The following is a 26,734-nucleotide window of genomic DNA, read 5'->3' as shown; positions in this document are numbered from 1 at the left end:
GGACTGGTCCACACAGCTTCACCTGCACCTAGCTACTAAGCCCCCCAAGAGTTGAGCTCATGGGTTCGAGTAGCCGGCAGGACTTACTGGACGACACAGGGACCAGGACTAGAACAAGCTGTAACTGAAGTGCACCTAACTCCTAAATTGACCAAAAGAGTTCCTAAGCCCAGCACCAACAGAAAAAGCTCCTAAGCCCTCCACTAACAGCAGTGCTCCTAACAGAAACTAACAGGGGTGCCCCTACACCCTACACTAACAGAAGTGTAGGGAAACCACAAGGGAAAAGGAAGGGAAGACAAATGCCAGACCTAACACTGGTACTTCCTAAGCACCAAGCTGCAGCAGCTAACCACAGGTCATGAGGAAAAATGGGGCAAGCACAAGGAAACAAGCAGGAAAGCCAAATACCCCAACCACAAAAGGTGCTTCCTAAACACTTACTCACAAGGGAGCTCCCAGCACCAAACTCCAGCACTGCACTAACAGCAGTGCTACACACTGTAACAAAAGGGAAAAACAGGGAAGACAAACACACAAGTCACAAGTGCACACTGCACTAAACTAACCTGGACCTAAAGCAAGTAGCCAGAAGCAAACGTTGCGAAGGCCCTGAAGGAAAGAACCCACTTCCTTATCAAGGCCCTCCCTGATGATGTCACACTCCCTAGACCCAGGCAACAGCACACTAACCCAGAGAGCACACTGAAAACCATAGAGGCCCAACCCACACCAATGCAACACCGTGAAACACTTGAAGCCAGTACACCCAAAGAGAGTTAGAGCAACTCAGACTACCCACACAGGTGCAGTATAGTGAAACAATTAGAGCCCTGCTGCTGGAAGCTGCCAGCACAGAGAGACAGAGCCAGCTCAGAAAGGACAGACAAAGAAACAGAAGCCAGCTAAGAAGCTGACCCCCAGGAAAGAGGTAAGTTTGAGAGGGGTTCAGACCCCAATCATAACACAGTGTAGCAGGGCAAAATAGTTTAAAGATGTTTGGTATGCTTGGCCATTTTTCCTTTTAATGTTTTGCTTATTTTCAGCCTTTCATGATTATAACGATCATGTTCCCCCTAATTTGTGGGCTATAATGCTCTTACATACATAATTTGTTACTCTAATGTTTCTTTGCATTGGTTTCCCTAATATGCAAGTCAAATTTTCTGTGCAAAGCTTTTTTTGTGATTATATTTAAATTGCTAAAATAAAAAGTAAACCAACTGAAGTGAAGAAATAATCAAACCCCACCACAATGCACTCCTCCATACAGTTTTTCCTCAGGGAAGTAGCATGAAGTGAGGTGGGGGAGGGGGGACCCAGCAGCACTGGGTCCACCAAGTTTCATTCAGACTCAGAAAGTAAATATAGCTAATCTGGCCAGCAACAGTCCCACTGCTCAACTGACACCCAAACAAACCGGGTCAGGAGCTGACCTAAAAGTACTACAGAGGAACTGCATGATATAGAAATGATCACAATTATCGGAATTTCCAAGTACAACTTAAAGCGAATGCTACATACCTGTAGAAGGTATTCTCCGAGGACAGCAGGCTGATTGTTCTCACTGATGGGTGACGTCCACGGCAGCCCCTCCAATCGGAAACTTCACTAGCAAAGTCCTTTGCTAGCCCTCGCGCGCCCGCGCGCACCGCGCATGCGCGGCCGTCTTCCCGCCCGAAACCGGCTCGAGCCGGCCAGTCCAGTATGTAGCAAGACAATACACTTCAAGGGAAGACACAACTCCAAAGGGGAGGCGGGCGGGTTTTGTGAGAACAATCAGCCTGCTGTCCTCGGAGAATACCTTCTACAGGTATGTAGCATTCGCTTTCTCCGAGGACAAGCAGGCTGCTTGTTCTCACTGATGGGGTATCCCTAGCCCCCAGGCTCACTCAAAACAATAACATTGGTCAATTGGGCCTCGCAACGGCGAGGACATAACTGAGATTGACCTAAAAAATTTACCAACTAACTGAGAGTGTAGCCTGGAACAGAACAAACAGGGCCCTCGGGGGGTGGAGTTGGATCCTAAAGCCCAAACAGGTTCTGAAGAACTGACTGCCCGAACCGACTGTCGCGTCGGGTATCCTGCTGCAGGCAGTAATGAGATGTGAATGTGTGGACAGATGACCACGTCGCAGCTTTGCAAATTTCTTCAATGGAGGCTGACTTCAAGTGGGCTACCGACGCAGCCATGGTTCTAACATTATGAGCCGTGACATGACCCTCAAGAGCCAGCCCCGCCTGGGCGTAAGTGAAGGAAATGCAATCTGCTAGCCAATTGGATATGGTGCGTTTCCCTACAGCCACTCCCCTCCTATTGGGGTCAAAAGAAACAAACAATTGGGCGGACTGTCTGGTGGGCTGTGTCCGCTCCAGGTAGAAGGCCAATGCTCTCTTGCAGTCCAATGTGTGCAGCTGACGTTCAGCAGGGCAGGAATGAGGACGGGGAAAGAATGTTGGCAAGACAATTGACTGGTTCAGATGGAACTCCGACACGACCTTTGGCAGAAACTTAGGGTGAGTGCGGAGGACTACTCTGTTGTGATGAAATTTGGTGTAAGGGGCCTGGGCTACCAGGGCCTGAAGCTCACTGACTCTACGAGCCGAAGTAACTGCCACCAAGAAAATGACCTTCCAGGTCAAGTACTTCGGATGGCAGGAATTCAGTGGCTCAAAAGGAGGTTTCATCAGCTGGGTGAGAACGACATTGAGATCCCATGACACTGTAGGAGGCTTGACAGGGGGCTTTGACAAAAGCAAACCTCTCATGAAGCGAACAACTAAAGGCTGTCCTGAGATCGGCTTACCTTCCACTTGGTAATGGTATGCACTGATTGCACTAAGGTGAACCCTTACGGAGTTGGTCTTCAGACCAGACTCAGACAAGTGCAGAAGGTATTCAAGCAGGGTCTGTGTAGGACAAGAGCGAGGATCTAGGGCCTTGCTGTCACACCAGACGGCAAACCTCCTCCAATGAAAGAAGTAACTTCTCTTAGTGGAGTCTTTCCTGGAAGCAAGCAAGATGCGGGAGACACCCTCTGGCAGACCCAAAGAGGCAAAGTCTACGCCCTCAACATCCAGGCCGTGAGAGCCAGGGACTGGAGGTTGGGATGCAGAAGAGCCCCGTCGTCCTGCGTGATGAGGGTCGGAAAACACTCCAATCTCCACGGTTCTTCGGAGGATAACTCCAGAAGAAGAGGGAACCAGATCTGACGCGGCCAAAAGGGAGCAATCAGAATCATGGTGCCTCGGTCTTGCTTGAGTTTCAACAAAGTCTTCCCCACCAGAGGTATGGGAGGATAAGCATACAGCAGACCTTCCCCCCAATCCAGGAGGAAGGCATCCGACGCCAGTCTGCCGTGGGCCTGAAGCCTGGAACAGAACTGAGGGACCTTGTGGTTCACTTGAGATGCGAAGAGATCCACCAGGGGGGTGCCCCACGCCTGGAAGATCTGTCGCACCACACGGGAATTGAGCGACCACTCGTGAGGTTGCATAATCCTGCTCAACCTGTCGGCCAGACTGTTGTTTACGCCTGCCAGATATGTGGCTTGGAGCACCATGCCCTGACGGCGAGCCCAGAGCCACATGCTGACGGCTTCCTGACACAGGGGGCGAGATCCGGTGCCCCCCTGCTTGTTGACATAGTACATGGCAACCTGATTGTCTGTCTGAATTTGGATAATTTGGTGGGACAGCCGATCTCTGAAAGCCTTCAGAGCGTTCCAGATCGCTCGCAACTCCAGAAGATTGATCTGTAGATCGCGTTCTTGGAGGGACCAACTTCCTTGGGTGTGAAGCCCATCGACATGAGCTCCCCATCCCAGGAGAGACGCATCCATGGTCAGCACTTTTTGTGGCTGAGGAATTTGGAAGGGACGTCCCAGAGTCAAATTGGAGCAAATCGTCCACCAAAACAGGGATTCGAGAAAACTCGTGGACAGGTGGATCACGTCCTCTAGACCTCCAGCGGCCTGATACCACTGGGAGGCTAGGGTCCATTGAGCAGATCTCATGTGAAGGCGGGCCATGGGAGTCACATGAACTGTGGAGGCCATGTGGCCCAGCAATCTCAACATCTGCCGAGCTGTGATCTGCTGGGACACTCGCACCCGCGAGACGAGGGACAACAAGTTGTTGGCTCTCGTCTCTGGGAGATAGGCGCGAGCCGTCCGAGAATCCAGCAGGGCTCCGATGAATTCGAGTTTCTGCACTGGGAGAAGATGGGACTTTGGGTAATTTATCACAAACCCCAGTAGCTCCAGGAGGCGAATAGTCATCTGCATGGACTGCAGGGCTCCTGCCTCGGATGTGTTCTTCACCAGCCAATCGTCGAGATATGGGAACACGTGCACCCCCAGCCTGCGAAGCGCCGCTGCTACCACAGCTAGGCACTTTGTGAACACCCTGGGTGCAGAGGCGAGCCCAAAGGGTAGCACACAGTACTGGAAGTGGCGTGTGCCCAGCTGAAATCGCAGATACTGTCTGTGAGCTGGCAGTATCGGGATGTGTGTATAGGCATCCTTCAAGTCCAGAGAGCATAGCCAATCGTTTTGCTGAATCACGGGGAGAAGGGTGCCCAGGGAAAGCATCCTGAACTTTTCTTTTACGAGATACTTGTTCAGGGCCCTTAGGTCTAGGATGGGACGCATCCCCCCTGTTTTCTTTTCCACAAGGAAGTACCTGGAATAGAATCCCAGCCCTTCTTGCCCGGATGGCACGGGCTCGACCGCATTGGCGCTGAGAAGGGCGGAGAGTTCCTCTGCAAGTACCTGCTTGTGCTGGAAGCTGTAAGACTGAGCTCCCGGTGGACAATTTGGAGGTTTTGAGGCCAAATTGAGGGTGTATCCTTGCCGGACTATTTGGAGAACCCACTGATCGGAGGTTATGAGAGGCCACCTTTGGTGAAAAGCTTTCAACCTCCCCCCGACTGGCAGGTCGCCCGGCACTGACACTTGGATGTCGGCTATGCTCTGCTGGAGCCAGTCAAAAGCTCGCCCCTTGCTTTTGCTGGGGAGCCGCGGGGCCTTGCTGAGGCGCACGCTGCTGACGAGAGCGAGCGCGCTGGGGCTTAGCCTGGGCCGCAGGCTGTCGGGAAGGAGGATTGTACCTACGCTTGCCAGAAGTATAGGGAACAGTCTTCCTTCCCCCGAAAAATCGTCTACCTGTAGAGGTAGAAGCTGAAGGCTGCCGGCGGGCGAATTTGTCGAATGCGGTGTCCCGCTGGTGGAGAGACTCTACCACCTGTTCGACTTTTTCGCCAAAAATGTTATCCGCACGGCAAGGCGAGTCCGCAATCCGCTGCTGGATTCTATTCTCCAGGTCGGCGGCACGCAGCCATGAGAGCCTGCGCATCACCACACCTTGAGCAGCGGCCCTGGACGCAACATCAAAAGTGTCATAAACTCCTCTGGCCAGGAATTTTCTGCACGCCTTCAGCTGCCTGACCACCTCCTGAAAAGGCTTGGCTTGCTCAGGGGGAAGAGCATCAACCAAGCCCGCCAACTGCCGCATATTGTTCCGCATGTGGATGCTCGTGTAGAGCTGGTAAGACTGGATCTTGGACACGAGCATAGAGGAATGGTAGGCCTTCCTCCCAAAGGAGTCTAAGGTTCTAGAGTCTTTGCCCGGGGGCGCCGAAGCATGCTCTCTAGAACTCTTAGCCTTCTTTAGGGCCAGATCCACAACTCCAGAGTCGTGAGGCAACTGGGTGCGCATCAGCTCTGGGTCCCCATGGATCCGGTACTGGGACTCGATCTTCTTGGGGATGTGGGGATTAGTTAGAGGTTTCGTCCAGTTCGCAAGCAATGTCTTTTTTAGGACATGATGCAAGGGAACAGTGGACGCTTCCTTAGGTGGAGAAGGATAGTCCAGGAGCTCAAACATTTCAGCCCTGGGCTCGTCCTCCACAACCACCGGGAAGGGGATGGCCGTAGACATCTCCCGGACAAAGGAAGCAAAAGACAGACTCTCAGGAGGAGAAAGCTGTCTTTCAGGAGAGGGAGTGGGATCAGAAGGAAGACCCTCAGACTCCTCGTCAGAGAAATATCTGGGATCTTCTTCTTCTTCCCACGAGGCCTCACCCTCGGTGTCAGACACAAGTTCACGGACCTGCGTCTGCAACCGGGCCCGGCTCGACTCCGTGGAGCCACGTCCACGATGGGGGCGTCGAGAGGTAGACTCCCTCGCCCGCATCGGCGAAGCTCCCTCCGCCGACGTAGTCGGGGAGCCCTCCTGGGAGGTGGCCGCAGTCGGCACCGCACGCGGTACCGACGTCGGGGACCTCACCCCGGGCGATGGGCCAGCCGGCGCCACGCTCGACGGTACCGGAGGCGCAAGCACCGCCGGTACCGGAGGGGTAGGGCGCAACAGCTCCCCCAGAATCTCTGGGAGAACGGCCCGGAGGCTCTCGTTCAGAGCGGCTGCAGAGAAAGGCATGGAGGTCGATGCAGGCGTCGACGTCAGTACCTGTTCCGGGCGTGGAGGCTGTTCCGGGCTGTCCAGAGCGGAGCGCATCGACACCTCCTGTACAGAGGGTGAGCGGTCCTCTCGGTGCCGATGCCTGCTGGGTGCCGACTCCCTCGGCGACCCAGAGCTCTCGGTGCCGACGCGGGGAGGGGACCGGTGTCGATGCTTCTTCGACTTCTTCCGAAGCATGTCACCGGAGCTCCCCGGCACCGACGAGGAGGACGTCAAATCCACCCGTCGCTTCCTCGGGGCCGAGACCGAAGAGGGTCGATCTCGGGGGGGCTGTACCGCAGGAGCCCTCAGGGTAGGAGGAGACCCACCCGAGGGCTCACCGCCACCAGCAGGGGAATGGACAGCCCTCACCTGCACTCCACCCGATGCACCACCGTCCGACGACATCAGCAGACGAGGTCCTGGTACCACCGACGTCGATGCAGCTATCCGATGTCTCGGCGCCGATGCAGAGGCCCGATGCCTCGATGCGCTCGATGCAAGGGCGGCCGAGGAAGATGGTCTGGACGCTGACGACGTCAATGCACTCGAAGATCCCGGTGCCGATGCCGACGAAGAGCCCGAGAACAACACGTTCCACTGGGCTAGTCTCGCTACCTGAGTCCGCCTTTGAAGCAGGGAACACAGACTGCAGTTCTGAGGGCGGTGCTCGGCCCCCAGACACTGAAGACACGACGAGTGTCGATCAGTGAGCGAGATAACCCGGGCGCACTGGGTGCACTTCTTGAAGCCGCTGGAAGGCTTCGATGTCATGGGCGGAAAAATCACGCCGGCGAAATCAAAAGCCGAAATGGCGAAAATTGAAGCACCAAAATTTAGAGGGAGAAAAATCTCGACCGAGGCCAAAAAGAGGCCTACCCCGACGACGAAAGAAAACTTACCGGGGCAAAAAGCTGGAAGTACGGGGAGGATTGACACGAAACCCGGTGGAGGGTTTCCGGAGCACTTCCCGACTTTAGAAAAGCTTTTCCGAAGAAAAAAAACACGCTCAAAAAACAATTTGGACGCGCGAGGTCAACTTTCCGGGGCCCGACACGGCGAAACACGACCGTACCGAGTGCGGACAAAAGAAGACTGGCCGGCTCGAGCCAGTTTCGGGCGGGAAGACGGCCGCGCATGCGCGGTGCGCGCGGGCGCGCGAGGGCTAGCAAAGGACTTTGCTAGTGAAGTTTCCGATTGGAGGGGCTGCCGTGGACGTCACCCATCAGTGAGAACAAGCAGCCTGCTTGTCCTCGGAGAATTATATCTATATATATATATATCTAGAGAGAGAGAAGGAGAGAGAGAGAGACTCCAAAAGAAAGCTCTTTTTTGGCACAATATAGCTCTAGCAGTAAATTTGAGTGTCAAACATACCCTGGCATTGATGCTATGGTACCCACAAAACTAAATTCATTTGAATACATCACCCCAGAGAAAAGCACTAGACTCCTACCCTTCGCTCAGCTCCTGTCTCATCCTCATCCTCTTCTGGCTTAGGCTCCTCCTGGAACTGGATGACACTGACTCGATTCAGATTGGTGTCAGTCCAATTTTCATCAATGCCGTTCTGCAGTAGATTCTCTGCAAAAATAAATAGAAAAACAGAATGACAGATCTCTGCTCCTAACAATTTCCCTAATAATAACAAGGAAATACAGTCAGTAACACAAATACTCCTGTATGTTCATTTGGTGCCAGAATTTTATAAGGGTCCTTCAAAGGCTTATGGCCATAGGAACCAACTTTTCAAAATGACTGGGGACATTAAAGTCAACATATTAATTACCCCTTCCTGGACACAATGAAGAAGTCTGCTCAATATTGCACGTGTTCAAGTACCCACCCACTGCACCCACAGATCTGGCAGCTAAACTAATAATATCCCAAGACTCTAGCACATAGAGTGAGACAGAAGAAATTTTTTTTTAATGTCATTACGCGTCCTAAGAAAGGCAAAAACATAAATCAGCAGAACACTTACAAGACATGGTTCTCTTAGCAGCAGTGCAGATTCAAACGGCTTATGTTACCCAGAAATTGTTTTAACATGTTTCACATTAATGTTTTATAAGCATACAAGCAGCCATCACTTTTACTGAACAGCCTGACACACAACAGAGCAGAAGCAGAAAGTCTGAGTTACCAAAGATAAGGAGAGATGAACTAAATAGAAAGTCATATTTGCAGAAACAGCGAGACGAATTTCCACGACAGAATGAACAACTGCTTGCCCTGGGATGTGTAGTATGGAGTGTTGCCACAATTTGGGTTTCTGCCATTTGGCCACTGTTTGGAAAACAGGATACTGAGTAAGATGGACCATTGGTCTGACCCAGTATGGCTACTCTTATGTTCTTATGAACAAGGATCTCTACGAGAGGATGGAATCAAAACAAAACTTAAATAACCATGTAGCTGTTGATGTTTTATAATGGGCAGGAGTGGAGATTAGCTGGTTCCTCCAATAGTTGGAAAGTAAAGCAAATGCTGGGCAGATTTCTACTGTCCATATAGAAAAAATGGCAACGACAAATCAGGATCAAGCATACATATTTTATATCACTTTCACATCACATGCTAAGAGAGCAGGCAATGTGTATCTCAATGGGGGAAGGGATGACCACCTTACAGGCCCATGATTAACCCAAATAGCATACAACCCAGGGTACTGAAAGAATCAAACATGAAATTGCTGATCTGCTGTTAATAAGGATTCCAGGGTGATCTGGGAAATTACAGACAGGTAAGCCTGACTTCAGTGCCGGGCAAAATATTGGAAACTGTTATAAAGAATAAAATTATGGAACACATATACAATTTTATTTTTTTCTCTATTTGGTGCAATCCTCAGGGAGCCATACAAATGTCTATGGTATTATCTAAGTATTTATTGCGTGTTTGCTTTAAGTATTATATTTTATTATCATCTATATTATAATATATATATATATTGTACGTTTGCATTACTTTTTTGGAAATTACTAGTGAGACAAAGAACTTGGCTTATGTGCTGTTTCCTTCTCCTGAAGTCAATCCCATAGATACAAACAGGTCAAGATAATTGCTATATTAGGTGACCGCTGTCTCTGGGCTTTCTTCTCCTTGGTTTAATTCTATACTGATAACTAAAAAACGAAAATGAGGATGCTTAGAGAAAATGGTATTCTCTACAGGCAAGCAGGGAACGGTATTTTATTTATTAGGATTTATTTACCGCCTTTTTGAAGGAATTCACTCAAGGCAGTGTACAGTAAGAATAAATCAAATATAAGCAACAGACAATTACAGCAGTAAAAATATTCAAATAAAAATAAAAAGTAGGGCATAGTATACTACTATTATCAACCACTGTGCCATCATAAAAATCAGCAGCAAAAGGTGAACCTTCCTACGAGGCAGATTCTTTCAAGGTCCTGCAGGGCCTTGAAAGTCTGCACCTGCAGCTCCAGACACGTTTCTGCTGCGAGTCCACCATATGCTTCAGTACGGCATGGCTGCAGCAGCTCCCTTTTCATTTGCCCTTGCCCCACCAGTGAATACATGCACTACTTCCTACTCCCCTCCCACCAAACTGCAGCAGTTTCTTCTCCACAGACTTAAAGGCAGCCACAACTCAAGGCTCCCAGTTTCCGAGGCAATGTTTCATCCCTGAGCCGCCCACCTATCCGGTGGTCATGAAGGGACATTCCAGGCACCATATGCAATTGACACATGACCACTGCAACTCTATCCACTAAGCTGGGGAAAGCGCAAAGCAGCCCCCTGCCTCTTCTGTGCAAACTCCCCACAGCCAGCAAGAGGTAAGTTACAATGCGCAGGCCTATAAAAAGCCCAAGGTCAAGCCTATGTCCCACTATGAGATCAAAAGAGGCTCCTCCCTTTCACCACACAGACAACAGAGCTCCCCCTCCAAAGATCACTCGCTCCAAGCCCCTCTTCACCCCATAGCCAGCCTCCCTTTGCTTTACACAGCTTGAGGTTGATAAATAGAACTGGTATCTTAGATTATAAAAAAAATAGCTTTGGCTAAGAAGTCTTATTCTAAGAAAGTGAGAGAGAATCAAAATCATGACTTTTTTCACATTATTCATTCATATTTTATAAATCCTTCTCAAGAAACAGATTCAATTAATCCTTATGCAATGTAATTGGCAAATTACTGCGAATAGAAGATATCACTTAATAGAGCACAATTTCAAAGTAATTTATTAAATACTGAAGGCACAGAAACCACTGCAGAATTGCTGCCTTTTGGTATACCTTTGGATCGATACTGGCATATGATTTCTCTTCCACTGTTAAGAGTTGAAGGAAGTTTGTTTATTTTGCGGACGACAAAAAATATCCAGAGTGGTCACTATAGAGAGTAGAAAACATGAAAAAGGATATTCCAAAATTAGAAGAATGGTGTAAGGTTTGGTAGTTAAAAATTTACTGCAACAGAGTGCAGAGTGATGCACTTGGGATGTAGAAATCCAAAGGAGACAGAAGAGATAGGGGATGAGACTGGCAAGCATGGTTCAGGAGAGAGATCTTGGGGCGACAGTGTACGAGGATCTGAAAGCGGTGAAACAATGTGACAAGGCGGAGGCCATAGCCAGAAGGATGGTGAGCTGCAATGAGAGGGATATAACCAGCAGAAGAAAAGAGGTGTTAATTCCCCTACACAAGTCATTGGTGAGGTCCCACTTGGAGTACTGTGTTCAGTTTTAGAGGCCATATCTAACTAAGGACAAAGGCTTGAAGCAGTCCAGAGAAAAACTACAAAAATTGAAAGGGGTTTGCGCCAAAAGCTATATGAGAAGGAACTTGAGGACTTGAATATGAATACCTAGAGGAGAGGAGGTATAAAGGAAACATGATACAGATGTTCAAAGGTATCAATATACATACAAATCTTTTCCAGAGACAGGAAATCAGTAGAACTAAAGGACACAGATTGAGATTAGAGAGCGGTAGACTTGGGAGCAAGATCAGCAAGTACTTTTCTGGTAGTGGATGCCTGGAGTACCCTCACAGGGGAGGTGGTGGAGATGAAAACAGTGGCAGAATTCAAAAATGAATAGGATAAACACAAAGGATCCTTATTTGGAAAATGGATGGAATTAAAACAAAAATTTGTCAGTGCTTACAAGGCAATTCCAGTAGTAGGGAAGGGGGGAAATGGGACTTGATATACCGCCTTTCTGAGGTTTTTGCAACTACATTCAAAGCGGTTTACATATATTCAGGTACTTATTTTGTACCGGGGGCAATGGAGGGTTAAGTGACTTCCCAGAGTCACAAGGAGCTGCAGTGGGAATCGAACTCAGTTCCCCAGGATCAAAGTCCACTGCGTTAACCACTAGGCTACTCCTCCACTCACAGTAGGGAAGTAAAGCCAGTGCTAGGCGGCTTCTACAGTCTGTGTCCCAAACATGGCCAAACAGGGCAGACTTTTACGGTCTGTGTCCTGATTATGTATAGCAGTGGCTTTGATGGCAACTTCGATAATTGGGATCAGTGCCGGGCAGACTTCTACAGACTGAGCTGAGGATAGCTAGGACAGATAAAGAACAAGTGTGCTTTTTTGTGACACATTCAACAAAGGGTTGATACTGAATAAAATGTCAGTTTGCAACATTGTTGAGTTGTTGGTTTATTGACAATATATGTGACTAACCAAAATTGTAAATCCACTCTTCCATGATTGTGTGACTGCCCTATTTGTTATGCCAGTATTTGATTATGACGGGAATGTAACCTGCATGAAGTGGCTGGGGAAGCTCTGGCCACCCTATTGTGCAGACTAGATGGACCGTGCGGGTCTTTATCTGCTGTCATATAATATACTACTAAATTTGGTAAAGTCTTCTGCAATGTAGATCCATATCCTGCAACATTAATGAAATACTTACATACTTCAAAAGGGTATGAGTTGGTTGGTCACTTTTTTTACTTTATCTTTACACTTGGTAGTTTTCCCCCCAGAAATCAGTACTATTATTCTCACTCCCATTATATAAGACTCCTCAAAGCCAGCTGATCAGTGTACTGTCAATCATTTGCAAGCATACAATGACAGAGGCAATAGTTGCCACATAGCTTCAAGAATGTTTACATTTGCTGGATACAATGCAATCAGGATTTCAAAAATTTTATAGCACAGAAACAAGCTTATTGATTTCTGAACTTTAATTAATTATAGACAACGGACATACTGCTATGCTAATACAATTAAATCTTGGTTCTGGATTTGATCTCGTTGATCATGATTTGTTACTGAGGAAATTAAACTCTCTTGGGATAACGAAGTGCACAGAGGTGGTTCTCACAATTTTTGAAGAATATAAGTTATAACGTTCTCCTGATATCTTGAGGTGAGGAAGCACCTTCACATTCAATTTATTTTAACCATTTTCAGAGGAAGGAGGAAAACTGATGAATCAGGGAGGGGAAGGATTGGGGGGACATAAATCAGATTCCTCCGAGAATCATCCCCTGTTCCAGGTCCAATTCAATTGCCTTATGCTCTGTTTTTTAATGGAACTTCAAACCTCGCTGCTTCAATAACCAGTCAATTGACTCCCAATTCTCCAACCGGGTCAGGGGCTTCTCAGAAACAGACCAGTAGCTGCACAGTCTGCTCATCACCTTCTGCTTGAAGACAGAGAAATATTGAGTATTCAAAGCCTGCATGTTGAATCATGCAGAACTATGCTCTGGACTGGTATGGTATAGATGCTAAGGAAAGCTCAGTTTAAAAAATATTTTTCCAAGAGACAGAACCATTAGCAAAAATTAGCCAGGCATCTCTTACGTCTGCAGGTAAACACACATGAATGGTTACAAAAAGGTGAAGTGAAACCAAAGGATGAGAGAATGATAGTTGAAACCAAGTATAGTGGATTATGGACAAGATGATTCTCAGCGAGCACAGAACCCCCCCCCCCCCCCCCCCCCCCAGGAAAATTAGCACAGGAGATTCTTTAAGGAAGAGTTGGAAATGGTTGCACATCTTGTAGTTGGCTGCAAAGGTCTGAGGGTAGGTGGTTTATATTCAAAAAGGCAAAATAAGGTGGCATGTCTCATCCACTGGAAACAGTACCATATCACCTTACCAGAAAAACACTGGCATCACAATCCTAAGGGAATAATGGAGAAAAAAGAAGTTATGACATTCCAATTCGAGCTGATAAGCTCAATGAAAGAAAGCCAAACAAGATGAAAGAGAAAAACACAAGAACAGAACTGATAATACAGGTGTCACTGCCAAGTGATTATTCTGTGCACTGAGTGGAGAAAAAGAACTTCAAGTACAAAGCAATGCAATCAGACTGAGAAAATGTGGCAGAAAGGCTCACAATGGTTTATAGCAAAATGCAAATACATTATATATAATTCAGTGAAGAAAATACAGTATCATGAGCACAATACATGTTAGGAATATTCTTTGGTAAAAAAAACAAACAAACAAGATTTTAAAAGTTTCCAAAACTGTAAATTGGTTTTGATCCGAATTTCACTAGGAAGAGCATTCCAAATAGAGACCATGGCAAATGAAAATAGTTTCTTAGACATAGAAGCTAATCGTGGTTTAAAGAAACAAAGGAAATGTAATTTATTAACATATATGAGTCTAGTTGCCCAGATATTCTGGATAAACTCATTTATGATCTTAAAACCCAAACAGAGGGCTTTAAAATGGATTCTGGCTTGAACAGGCAACCAATGAAGGATCCAAAACAAGGGAGTAACATGATCATATTTAGTTTTTTTAAAAAGTAAGCAAGCAGCAGCATTCTGGAGCAGTTGGAGTTTAGACAAAGATCTAGAAGTCAGACCAAGGTGAAGAGAATTGCAGTAGCCAATTCTGGAGAGAATCAAAGCTTGTACTAATGTAAGGCCCCTGTACTGGGAACTCCTGGATTTGGAATCTGACCTGGTTGGAGCCTCCCGAAGGTAGTCTCCGTCGGTCCCTTACTCGCTTGGCGCTCAGTGCCTCCACCTGGGAAAAGCAGCATTAGCAGGTGGGATTGTACTCTTCTCCCCCAAGAAACCAAGAGTGATAGAAATCCAAAAGAGAAATTGCCAAAGTTGGCCATCGTTGGCCATCAAATCCCACAGGTCAGGCTGGGGTGGGTGCTCCAGCTCAGAGATGGTGCTCTGCATGTTCAGGAAACACTTAGGCTCTTTCAACTTCGAAAATCACGCTGGAGTCAGCAGCTTATGAAAACTCAAAACTGTTCAACTCCACAAAAGCAGGAACATCAAATCATATCAACTCTCCAAAATTGAATGCAAGTCTTTTAAATCCTTCTGGTATTCCCCAGGCGAACTCCCTCCCTTGGATATATTTATAGATGCTTTTCAGCAGGACTATATACACTTTTTATAGACTCCTGTCCATGCCTATCACAGAAAATAGTATCCCAAAGGCTGTGCTCCTCTAGGTTTCACAACTCCAGACCTCCCCGTGGCCTGATCTTCCTCCAGCGGTGACACCCACTTTGGAGCCACCCTGGTCTTGGTATGGGTACTCCCTGGCTCTCTTCCCTGCCCACCTGTAGCCCTACTCGCCCCACTCCTCTTCAGCTGCTGCTTTGCTGAGCCACAACTCCCTTTTACAGCCAATGATCACACCTCTCCCAGTTGGGATTCCCCTTTCTCTCCTCCAGGTCAGTGGCAGAGGACCATCAGGCAACCAGAGACCCCCCCCCCCCTTAAAGTGCATAACCTTAACTTTATCTCCTTCCAAACTCTTCCCCCGTCACTTTTCAGTCTCAGGGCACTATCTCTCTGTATTTTATTTCAAAACTACTCCCCTTGGGCTGGGCTTCCTCCCACCCACAGACCTCCAAGTCACTCCCCCCCTCCCTACCCTTGTGACTCTCCACAGGGGCTAATTGTTCTTGAAATCCCCAATCTAACAGGGGATTACACTAGTTTTTGCAAATCATCCAATGAAACATAAGAACATACCTGGTGCAGGTGTCTAAGGCTCAGTGAAGAAGCAGTAACTAGTTTCTTAATATAGGTGTCTCCATTCAAATCAGAATCAATCCAGACATCCAAACGTAACTGTTTTCTGGAGTGAAATTAATTTTGCCCCCAAGAATAGGACTTATTGAAGGCAAAGATACATTTTTACCATTAACCCACAACATAACTGTCTTTTCTGCATTTATCTTAAGTTGACTGTCACGCACCCATCTGGAAATTCTAGAGAAGCAATACTGGATATGTTCAAGTAGCTCAGACAGAGCAGAGTTTGCTGGAAAGATAATCTGAACATCGTCTGCAAAAACGTAGTAAGATAAATTAATGGATTTGAGCAGCTTTCCCAGAGGACTAAAATAGATGTTAAAGAAGATCGGAGAAAGCAAGGAACCTTGCAGAACCCCACAGCTGGGTGTCCAAGGGGGAAGCAATCATTTTAAATAGTCACTTTATAATTTAGATTTTTCAAAAAAAAAAAAAGAAAACCAATCATAGGCCCTACCAGAAAGGCCAATTTGACTTAGTCTGAATAACAAAAAATCATGGTCAAACACAAAGACAGCTGATAAATCAATATGGAAGCAATACCTCTATCAACCAAAATTCTCAATTCTGATATCAGCAATAAACAAGTCTCTGTGCAATATTTTCTAAACGTAGATTGGTGACAATCTAATATATACGCACAAATTGACCCCTTTTGGAGACAGTGCCCCTTTAGACATTGCTGGTTATTGCTAAGTGATTCAGACTGACCACGTTTGAAAAGTATGATCCAGCATGGCTCTTGTTATCATACTAGAATACCTATCTCCATTGCACAGCACTGCATACATTGGGTGGTATATAAAACAGTAGGAGAGCAGATAAAGACCAGCATGGTCCATCTACTCTGTCCAACAAGATGGCTAGAGTCATACCTGTCACTGTGTATAGAATATGCCTTTGTTGAGTATTATTGTAAGGATCCCATGACCATACCCTTCGACCCTGTGCCCCAAGTGGCTCTTTTACCTAGGCTGGAAGAAGGCTGCTGTGGAAGGAGGTAGCAAGTCAGGACTTTCTCTCCACTCTTCTCGTCATCCTCAGTCTGGAACTTCAACATGGGCTGGGACTGATTCTCAGCCAGCCAGAGTGCCTTCAGATTCAGGTTTGTCAAAGCAAATGGTAGGTACTGCAGCCTGGATAAGAAATACACACACATACAGAGATCATGGAAAGGAGACAGACGAAAGTGAGAAAGCACAGAACCTAGCAGTAATGAATGTGTGTTTGAGAGAAAATTAACAAATTCTGAAATGTGAACTCAATCTCAGCTCTGCCAAACTGTGTTACTCTCTCTCCCTGTGCCTTCATTTACCAAATTATAGCAGAAGATAAAGGGTAATGCTTAACTGTATTTACCGGTTTCTTAATAGGATCAGACAACCTGTCATGTGCTTGGTCTCAGGTTCTAAAAGGATCACAAAGCTCAGCTGCCATTAGGAGGCAACAGCCCTTAGAATTTAAATGCCCTTGGGTCCGTAACAGCAGTGTTTATAAAATAAGGAGAAACTATCAACTTCCTGCTAGTGGTGCGATTCCACTAGCAGGTATCATTTTCAGAGAACAGCTGGCACAAGTGAGCAATACCCGTCTTCAGAAATAAGTATGCCCAACAGCATCACACTGATGGGATTAGCCAGGTGAGGACAGTCCAATGAACCAAAGCACCATCTACTATTACTAATCATTTCTATAGCACTGCTACGTCTACGAAGCATACCTAACAATCCCTGCTCTAGAGAGCTTACAATCTAGTCAAGAAGATTAAAAAAGTCAAATTAAATTGCCTTATCTTTTATTTATTATGAGAATAATTAAAACATGGGTTCTCAATTGTATATCATAAAGGCTATGAAAAGGTACAAACCATACATATTTCTAGTCTTTATTATAAGCTATTTTGTTCTTCTTTGAGCTGGGAGCAGACTTAAAGAGTTGCAAGAGAATTATAAATGCTTTTTCTGAAAAATACCTTTCTAAGGCTGTAGAAATTTGTGGTTTGACATTTTGGCCTGTGCTAACTTGTGATAAGTTGCTGGTCAGCAACTAAACCAGAGACTCCTATGACTAAGGACGCCTGCTTTATCCAGATAAACAATCAGAAGGAGAAGTGAGTGGGTGGGGGTAAACCTATAGCCCTAGCAAGAGGGTGGAGGGGGTCCAGAATGATGACTGTACATACCAAGGACATAGGTCAACCTATATCAAATGAAAACTTATGCTTATATGCATGAGAGGCCCTAACTGCCAATATAATAAGGGAATAAAATGATAGACTTTGATGGAACATGAGACGTCATAACAGGAAACAGAATATTCTGGAAAGATGCATATTCATTAGGTAGGAAGGGTAATTATAATTAAGATAATGAAGAAAGGAAAAAAAAAAGGTATTTAAGAGGAAACAGAACTGAGGATGGAGAGCCTCAGTGTGTCCACTAGGAGGTGGACATATTGACAGCTCCCAAGGAAAACTCTGTTTTTATTTGCTACATATTATACTGTATTGGGAATTTATTTGTTACTATTTCAATAATTACTGATCGGCTTCTTTGACTATTTGAATAAACATTTATTATGTCTAACACTTACGTAGTAGCTAGAGTTTTTCTTACCTGGGGTTCTGTCTGGGGGAGTAATGATTTACTCAAGGATCCACCCCCCCAGGAGACCTTCAGAAGGTTACTTCTGTCCCAGAGGCAAGTCAGAAGTATACACAATTTCTAAAGTTACCATTAATATCACCTCAAGAAGTATTTTTAAAATCACTGAAATTCTGAAATGATCAAGATTCTTTGCTTCCTATTTCATAAATATATTATCTGTTTTATACAAAGCTTAATAAATGATTACTGTTATATATACTTTTTTATATTTTCTTCTTCAGACCATCAGAGGTAGAACTTAGTTCACTGACTGTACACATATCGCAATCTACATATGGTGATGTAATTCATACCTTTCTCATCATCGGTCTCAGATCTGAGACCGATGACAAGAAAGGTATGAATTACATCACCATATGTAGATTGCGATATGGTGTACAGCCAGTGAACTAAGGCCCAGATGCACTACACTTTAACGACCCTTTAAAGAAGAATATTTGAACTGTGGCAGGCGTTAAAGGCCATTTTCCGATGACGGTAGCAGAAAACGAAAACGGAATGCAGATGAGCAAATTGTGTAGAAACCCTATTGAAACGAGATGCACTAAAGTTTTCCGCCTGCCCTAATGCTGGAAAACTGCCGGAAAGCTAATGACAGGTCTGTACCTGTCGTTAGGGCTGTCCAACTAAAATCTTCAATGTAAAATAACCCCCAAAAAAGCGAGGGGGGCAAAAACGCGCGTCAGGGGCGTCCTTTGACGACGCCTGAGGTCGCTGCTTCTCCCCGCTCCCCCTGCATCAATCTAAAAGTGAAAAAAAAAAAAAGGATCGGGAGGGGGCAAAGGCGCTTGTCAGGAGCGTCCTTTATGGACGGCCTTGCCCCCCCCCCCCCACCCGAGGTCGCCGCTACTCCCCACTTCCCCCCCCCCCCCCAAAATAAACAAAACTCAAAACTTTAGCAGCCCCGGGCCCCCCTTCCTTTCTCTCAACTCTTTCACCCCACAGCTCCGCCTCCGCCTCTTGCCACCCTCCGCCCCCGTGCCCCGCCCCTGAGGTCGTCGCCGCCGCTCCCCCTTCCACCGGTCCCCCCGCCTCCTTACCGGGCCTGCGCAGCGCCTCTCACCTCTTTGTGAAGGCGCTGCACAGGCAAGAAGAACAGCTGATGCCTCTAGTCTTCGCGTCTCTCCTTTCCTCCTGGGCCCGCCCCCGTCTGACGTTTGGGGTTTTTTTTTTGGGGGGGGGGGTTACTTTAGGGGCTGATTACCGACGGGGATTACACCAGTTTGATGTATTGTACTTTACAATACCGCACTGAACATGTGCAACTTGTTTTTTTGGTGCATTGTTCGTTTTTTAAAATTCATTAAGGACTTTTACGTTTTTGATTTTTAATGTTTGGATGATGCATCTGGGCCTAAGTTCTACCTCTGATGGTCTGAAGAAGAAAATATAAAAAAGTATATATAACAGTAATAATTTATTAAGTTTTGTATAACACAGGAAATTTGGATTACTGATAATATGTTGTATTTAGTGGGCATTTATTGAATAAATATATTATCTGCCATCAATTAAGAAGAAAACAGACACTAAACAACAGATTGATACAGGAGCAGTGGCTTTAAATGTTTCACAGATTTTGGAAACGTCTGACTCAGAAATTAAAGAGCTCACAATGCTGATGGTGACTTTTGCCTTGAAAACTGATAGAGACCTGGTTTTGTACCTTTTCTTTAATATAAGGAAACTTTATTTATGGATAATGAAATAAGAATTTACCCAGCTATTGTGAGGGAGACTCAGAAACGTAGAAGAGACTTTCTATTGATATGACCTGCAGTTCTGCAGTTAGGAGCGCTTTTCTTTTTAAAATTTCTAAGTAAATGTATTGTTAAATATAGGTCCAACAAATATGTTTTTTCTTTCCTGGCTGCTAATAGAAAGGTTGGTTAAGCTTAATGCAGACCACCATTAGATTAGAGATATTGCTTGGCTTAAATATTATTGGAAAATAAAAACTGCTCTCACTCACCGTATTATGTTCTTTTCTTCAATGTATCTCTTAGCTAGTTATTTCCTTAGCCATAGTGATTGACTTCACTCCCCATTTATGGTGGACTTCAGTAGTTTAATCCTAAAGCAGAAATGTTTTTTTCTTTTGCTGAATTTTCTGTAAGATTTTTCTTTATTTATATTATGTCTATGGATTTAAGAACTGTTCTGTACAAGCATGTTTTGCTTGGTTATTTAAGTTTGTAATTCATAATTTAAATAGCAATTTAAAAAACACATGGGCATTAAACAAGGAAACAATTGAAATGCAGCCTCAAAAAGGTAGATTTTAGCCTGAAACTATATAGGGTCGATGACAGAGCATGACATACCAACTCAGGAAGTCTATTCTGTGAACTAAGAATTATCCCCAGAAGAAATCCATCACACCTGGATGCCAGTGTGAGGCAGCACCCTGCATGACTGTGTATTAACCAGAATTAAGATTGGATCCTGGGCATCAATGGAGACAAAAAATATATGGGAGGATTTTCTAAAGCCTTCAGTCCTTTCCAGCTAGTAGGTGGCAACTTTTTTACAGTCCATGAAGCTAAGAACTATTTTTCTATTATAAGCACATATAAGTATTGCCATACTGGGAAAGACCAAAGGTCCATCAAGCCCAGCATCCTGTTTCCAACAGTGGCCAATCCAGGTCACAAATACCTGGCAAGATCCCAAAAAAGTACAAAACATTCTATACTGCTTATCCCAGAAATAGTGGATTCTCCCCAAGTCCATTTAATAATGGTCTTTGGACTTCTTCTTTAGGAAGCCGTCCAAACCTTTTTAAAACTCCCCTAACCACCTTTACCACAATCTCTGGCAACAAATTCCAAAGTTTAATTACACATTGAGTGAAGAAATATTTCCTCTAATTTGTTTTAAATTTACTACATCGTAGCTTCATCGCATGCCCCCTAGTCCTAGTATTTTTGGAAAACGTAAAAAGACGCTTCACATCTACCTGTTCAACTCCACTCATTATTTTATAGACCTCTATCATATCTCCCCTCAACCGCCTTTTCTCCAAGCTGAAGAGCCCTAGCCGCTTTAGCCTTTCCTCATAGTCCATCCCCTTTATCATTTTCGTCACCCTTCGCCGCACCTTTTCTAAATCTACTATATCTTGAGATACGGCGACTAGAATTGGACACAATATTCTAGGTGCAGTCGCACCATGGTGCGATACGAAGACATTATAACATCCTCATTTTTGTTTTCCATTCCTTTCCTAATAATACCTAACATTCTATTTACTTTCTTAGCCGCAGAAGCACACTGAGCAGAAGGTTTCAATGTATCATCAACGACGATACCTAGATCCCTTTTCTTGGTCTGTAACTCCTAACGTGGAGCCTTGCATGACGTAGCTATAATTCGGGTTCCTCTTTCCCACATGCATCGCTTTGCACTTGCTCACATTAAACGTCATCTGCCATTTAGACGCCCAGTCTCATAAGGTCCTCTTGTAATTTTTCACAATCCTCCCGCGATTTAACCACTTTGAATAACTTTGTGTCATCAGCAAATTTAATTACCTCACTAGTTACTCCCATCTCTAGGTCATTTATAAATAGGTTAAAAAACAGCTGTCCCAGCACAGACCCCTGGGGAACCCCACTAACTACCCTTCTCCATTGAGAATATTACAGGTGCAAGAAGGGAAATTTGCAGAAAGATTATTTAACTTGTGAAGGTAAATTCTAATGATGCTTCATGTATGTATCAACAGTTCATTAAGGCTACTTGTGACCAAGTGAGATTGGTTTATAGCACTGGTGGTGACATTTAAAGCCCTCCAAGGTAGAAGTACAGAAGATAGAATACTATCCGTTTGCACATTACAGTCTCAAGAAAATGGATGTTATATCATTAAAGTGCACAAGAGCACTGTAGATGCCATTTCATACACTATTTCCTATGCTAGGAATACCCTGCCAATTGCTGATTTGGCACATTTTCTACCTGTTAAAATGTAGTTGTTCCTTGCAGCATAAGGTTGTAGGTAGATGGTAACAGACAAGAAGAGCTGGCAGCTGGGGAGTGACAGGAGAATACAGTGATAGGTTGCATTTTGGTATGGATTTATCTGTATTCCACGATTGTTGAGACTAGAAAGAAAGGCAGATGACACCAGGATAGAGAATGCACACTACCTCTGGGAGCTGAAAACACCAGCACCAGAAGAATAACTTTTATAAGTCAGGTAGTAAAACTCATATCAGTTAAGCACCTGGAAAGACTTATCGGCTGGATAAGAACTGTGCTGACCCATGACATCTTAAGGTCTTGGATGGGAGATTTCACATGCAAAAACTGACATGAAATTTCTTCTCCTATAATTATGGAAGTGTCAATAAAGGATATATTAATTATAATGGAGCTGGATTTTAAGTGGGACAGGACATTTAATCCCACTCCAAATCAAAGATTAGAACACAATAACATAAGCGTTGACATACTGGGACAGACCGAAGGTCCAACAAGATCCTGTTTCCTGATTCTCTTATTTGAAGACGTATGTAATAGAAAGAATTGAAATACAAAACAATCTGGCAAGTTCTGCCATTTCAGAAGCCAGGCCCTGAACCACTGCTTTGGAATTCTCTCGCTTGGGATTTACGGGAAGTTAGAAATCATAACTTATTCAGGAAAAAATTGAAGACCTGGCTCTCCCCCAGTTTGCCTGTGAACTTTTTGATTTGAATGGTGGGAAAATTGTTTAATTAGATTAAATATTTTCTTTTTAACTTAAAATCAGAGTGGCTAGAGTTTCAGCGTCATCAGAAGAAAACAGTCATCAATACGGCAAAAGAGGGTTAAGTGTTATCTCGCATAGATTTTTGTTTTTATTATAACCCAACTTAAACTCATCTGAAGAAAATACAGATATAAATGTATTGTTTTAATTTATAACAAAGATGTGGTCTACCTGCTAATTTTCCTTCATTGAGTCCTATCAGAGCAGTCTATAAGCAGTGTGTTATGCCCATCAACCACCAGATGGAGACAGAGAACCAAGACTGCAAGCTGTGCCTTGTGTAGGGCACCATTTAGAACCTGCTCTTCAATATATCTATAGCAAAACATGATAGAATTTCTCCCTAAGCCCCTCTTAAAAGGTTGGAATCCAGGGCTTCAACCAATAAAGTAAACACAGAAAATCTGAAATGAATTCCAGTCATAATCTTTCCCGGATGAATTAAAATATGAATGCTCAGTACTTCAAAGATGGACCCTGGACCCCCTCCGAAGGGACACCACCTTGTAAGTGGTGGAGGGGCTTCTGTGTTTCAATGACTCAGAGGGCTATGCTATAGGGTTACCCATATCAGACAGGCCTCTGAGGAGAAACCAGACAAATAGTGTCCCAACCTGGAGGATCCAAGATGGCGTCGAGGGAGGACGTACACTAGTTGAGTTCCCGTTTTACACCAGAATGCCTGAAGAAGAAGGCGCGCTCCCCAGAGAATGGGGAAGAGAAAGGGCAAAGCCGTGGTGCTGTCCTCCTCGAACACGGCTGGGGTTCCCACCACTTCTCAGTCTATTTTGGAGAGATTCAGGGTCATAACGTCGGGAATATCGGTTCTTGCTTCGGGGAACAGCAAGGCTTTATTGACGAATCTCAGTGGAGGGAGTGACTTTGAGTCCCTCTGTTGGCACGACCCCTCCAAAACCCAGAAATAGTAATGCTTCGCTATGGAGGTCAATAATGGAAACGCCCGAAGTGGGTTAGGATTTTCATGTGACCCGAGGAGGTCCTGGCGCAGCATGGACTCCGGATAATAAACCAACTGGGGGATTGGAGAGTGAGCTCTTCCCCCCGAAGATATCTGGAGCGGTTTCTGTGGAGAAATTGGACTTGGTGAAGCCAATAATGTCATAATGGACATACTATAGGAACTGCAGCAGAATGTGAATAACTCTCTTCTTCAGATGTTTAAAATTTTTCACTATGTGAGTTACAGAATTTATATTAATACTTATCTAACAAAGTGGAAGTCCAAGATATAAAAATAGAGACTTTGATTACGGAAATGGTTTCTCTATGAAAATCAGATAATTTGATAATGAAGAATAGTTATCCTTCTTGTAAAAATTGGAATTTCTGGAGAACCAATTAAGGGAAAATAACTTGAGAATGATAAATTTACCTATAATATCCTATATATCAGCCACTGAATTCTTGAAGAAATATTTCTCTGATACTTTGCTAATACCTTCTGATAGCCACCTTTTGGTGACTAAAATTATATTTCCTTTAAAATCATCTTTATCAGAGAAAAGAGATGTAAGTTTAATTGACATTTTGGAAAATTCAGAAGTTATAGATAGAGTTATATTATTAGTGACTTTCGTCTTTGATTTAGACAGGAACAATGTTTTGAAATTGTATTTCCGATACATGGTTGATAGTTTTTTTGGGTTCAAAGATGAATATATTTCCTGACACATCAAGGGAATCGCAGACTGGGAGGTGTGAAGTCTTGGCTTTTAAGCCAGGAATCATTGCCCTAGGTGGGACCTTCCTAGCGCGATTCCCTTGTAAGTGTTTTATTTCCTTATTACTTATTTGTTTGAACCTAAGAAATTATAAGAGTTTGTGGAAACAGATGAAGAATCTTCTGCAGCAACTTCCTTTAGTTACCACTGCACCGGCTGCAATAACCGATTAACCTTCCTCCCTCAGAAAATTTGAAGTGTAAGATCAACCATTTTGAGTTTTTCTTATTTTCTTTAAGATAGTTTTCCTGATCTTGGATCTTCCAATTGTGGACAATTATGTAAATATATATTGTTGAGAGAAAATGTTTTCCTTTTTATATTAATTTCTGTATTTCCTTACATTTATGTGATAAATGTGAATGTAATTAAGTAAAATGATAAATAAAATAAAATAAAAAAAGATGGACCCTGGACTGGTCTGGAAGGAATCAAGGAAAGAAAATTAGCAGGTAGGACCAAATTTTATCTTTATCATTCAAAGACCAGTCCATAACTAGTGGGATGTAATAAAAAAAAACCCTTAGAACTGGATGATTCTGAAAGTACTGTTCTAAGCTCTCCTGCCCCAAAAACTGCTTCTTTTCTTGCCTCTGTGTTTTGCAATAATTGCAACCTAGTCTTAATTGCTACAGAAATGAAAGAGTGAAGAGCATTACAATAGTGTAAATATGACAGAATAAAAATCTTGAACCGGTAAGTGAAAATGTGCTTCAAAAAACAAAGATCTGATTGCATAAAGTTGATGAAGTTTCAAAAACACTCTTGACTACTGCATTTACTTGGATAAAGACAGTGTGGCATCCAGCATAATCTCCAAAATTCTGATTACTCAACACATGAGATACCCATAATTCAAATGCAATAGATCAGGTACAGGCTCTGTACGATTTCTTAACCATAACAATGTAATTTTCTCTCTGTTTAATTTCAGAAACGGGTAAAACAAGAATTTTCTACCTTTCGTCATATGTTGTTACCTTATTCACAGTTTGGTTCCGATCTGTCAGTACAAGAATAAGACGTAAAATGTCATTGGCACAGGAATATATTAATGTACCTGTCATCATTAGTTCCCTTCAACTGAGCTCATATAAATATTAAGTAGGGCTGTGCTTTGATTAAATTTTTAATCACAATTACTTGCGTAATTAAGGATTATTTACTTATGTGTTGCCTAATGCTGCTCCTTGTGACTCTAGGTGAGTTACTTAATCTTCCATTCCCTCAGGTACAAAATAACTACCTATATATAACACGTAAACTGCTTTGATTTTAACCACAGAAAGGTAGTATAATCTCCCTCCCTCTGAAGCTTTTCCTCAGGCCCGTCCTGCTTCCTCTAACATCATTTCCTGTTTCTGCATGGATGGGATGGGTTGGAGGAAAAGCTTCAGGTGCAATGCTACTGTTGCTAGGGACCAACAGAAGATCATCTTTAAGATAGACCAACGTGGGGGGGGGGGGGTGATAGTGAATCACGAGTGGTGGGGAAAAAATGCCAGATCGTGCCAAGAACAGGGGTTGGGAGTAGAAGACAGCAGAAGAGATGTTTGGAGGAGACAGGAGATACTGCAACGTAAAACATTTTAAAAAAATCACAATTACATTTTCTTTAATCATAATAACTAATGCATTGATCACACTACGATTAACTTGCAGCCCTAATATTAAATAGTATAGGAAAAAGTGAAGACCTCTTAGGTACTCCACTAATAGATTTCCACAATGATGACAACTTTTTGTTCATTTAAACTTGCTATGGCTCATTAAGCAAAAACCTTTTAAAGCACTTCAAAACTAGTCCAGATATGTTGATTTAACCAGTAAGCAATCAAGATCCACAGCACAGACAAGAATTAGAAAAAAAAAAACACAAAAATCTAATTACATAATAGCATCTAATACATAAAACCATATAAGGGGAGGGAAAAAATATATCAGTATACCAGCTGCACCATAACTATACCACACACAAAGGCAAGAACATTATGCCTCATTAGGGAATATCTGAAAGAAATAAAATGCCTTTGAGATTTAAATTTTTGGGAAAAATAATTCTTGTCTGAGGTAAAGGGGAA

The 26,734-nt window shown here is 44.1% G+C and overlaps 1 protein-coding gene across 1 annotated transcript in view; it reads right to left on the bottom strand.

The window, feature by feature from the left end:
• Positions 1–26,734, bottom strand: part of SCRIB (scribble planar cell polarity protein) — a 630,584-nt gene that overhangs the window by 270,863 nt on the left and 332,987 nt on the right. The window contains 2 exon segments of the mRNA XM_030220397.1: positions 7,919–8,046; positions 16,459–16,625. Of these exon segments, the coding sequence (XP_030076257.1) occupies positions 7,919–8,046; positions 16,459–16,625 (295 nt within the window).

The sequence above is a fragment of the Microcaecilia unicolor genome, chromosome 1, assembly GCF_901765095.1.
Source record: "Microcaecilia unicolor chromosome 1, aMicUni1.1, whole genome shotgun sequence".
Lineage (NCBI taxonomy): Eukaryota > Metazoa > Chordata > Amphibia > Gymnophiona > Siphonopidae > Microcaecilia > Microcaecilia unicolor.
This window is presented reverse-complemented; position numbering and strand designations above follow the sequence as displayed.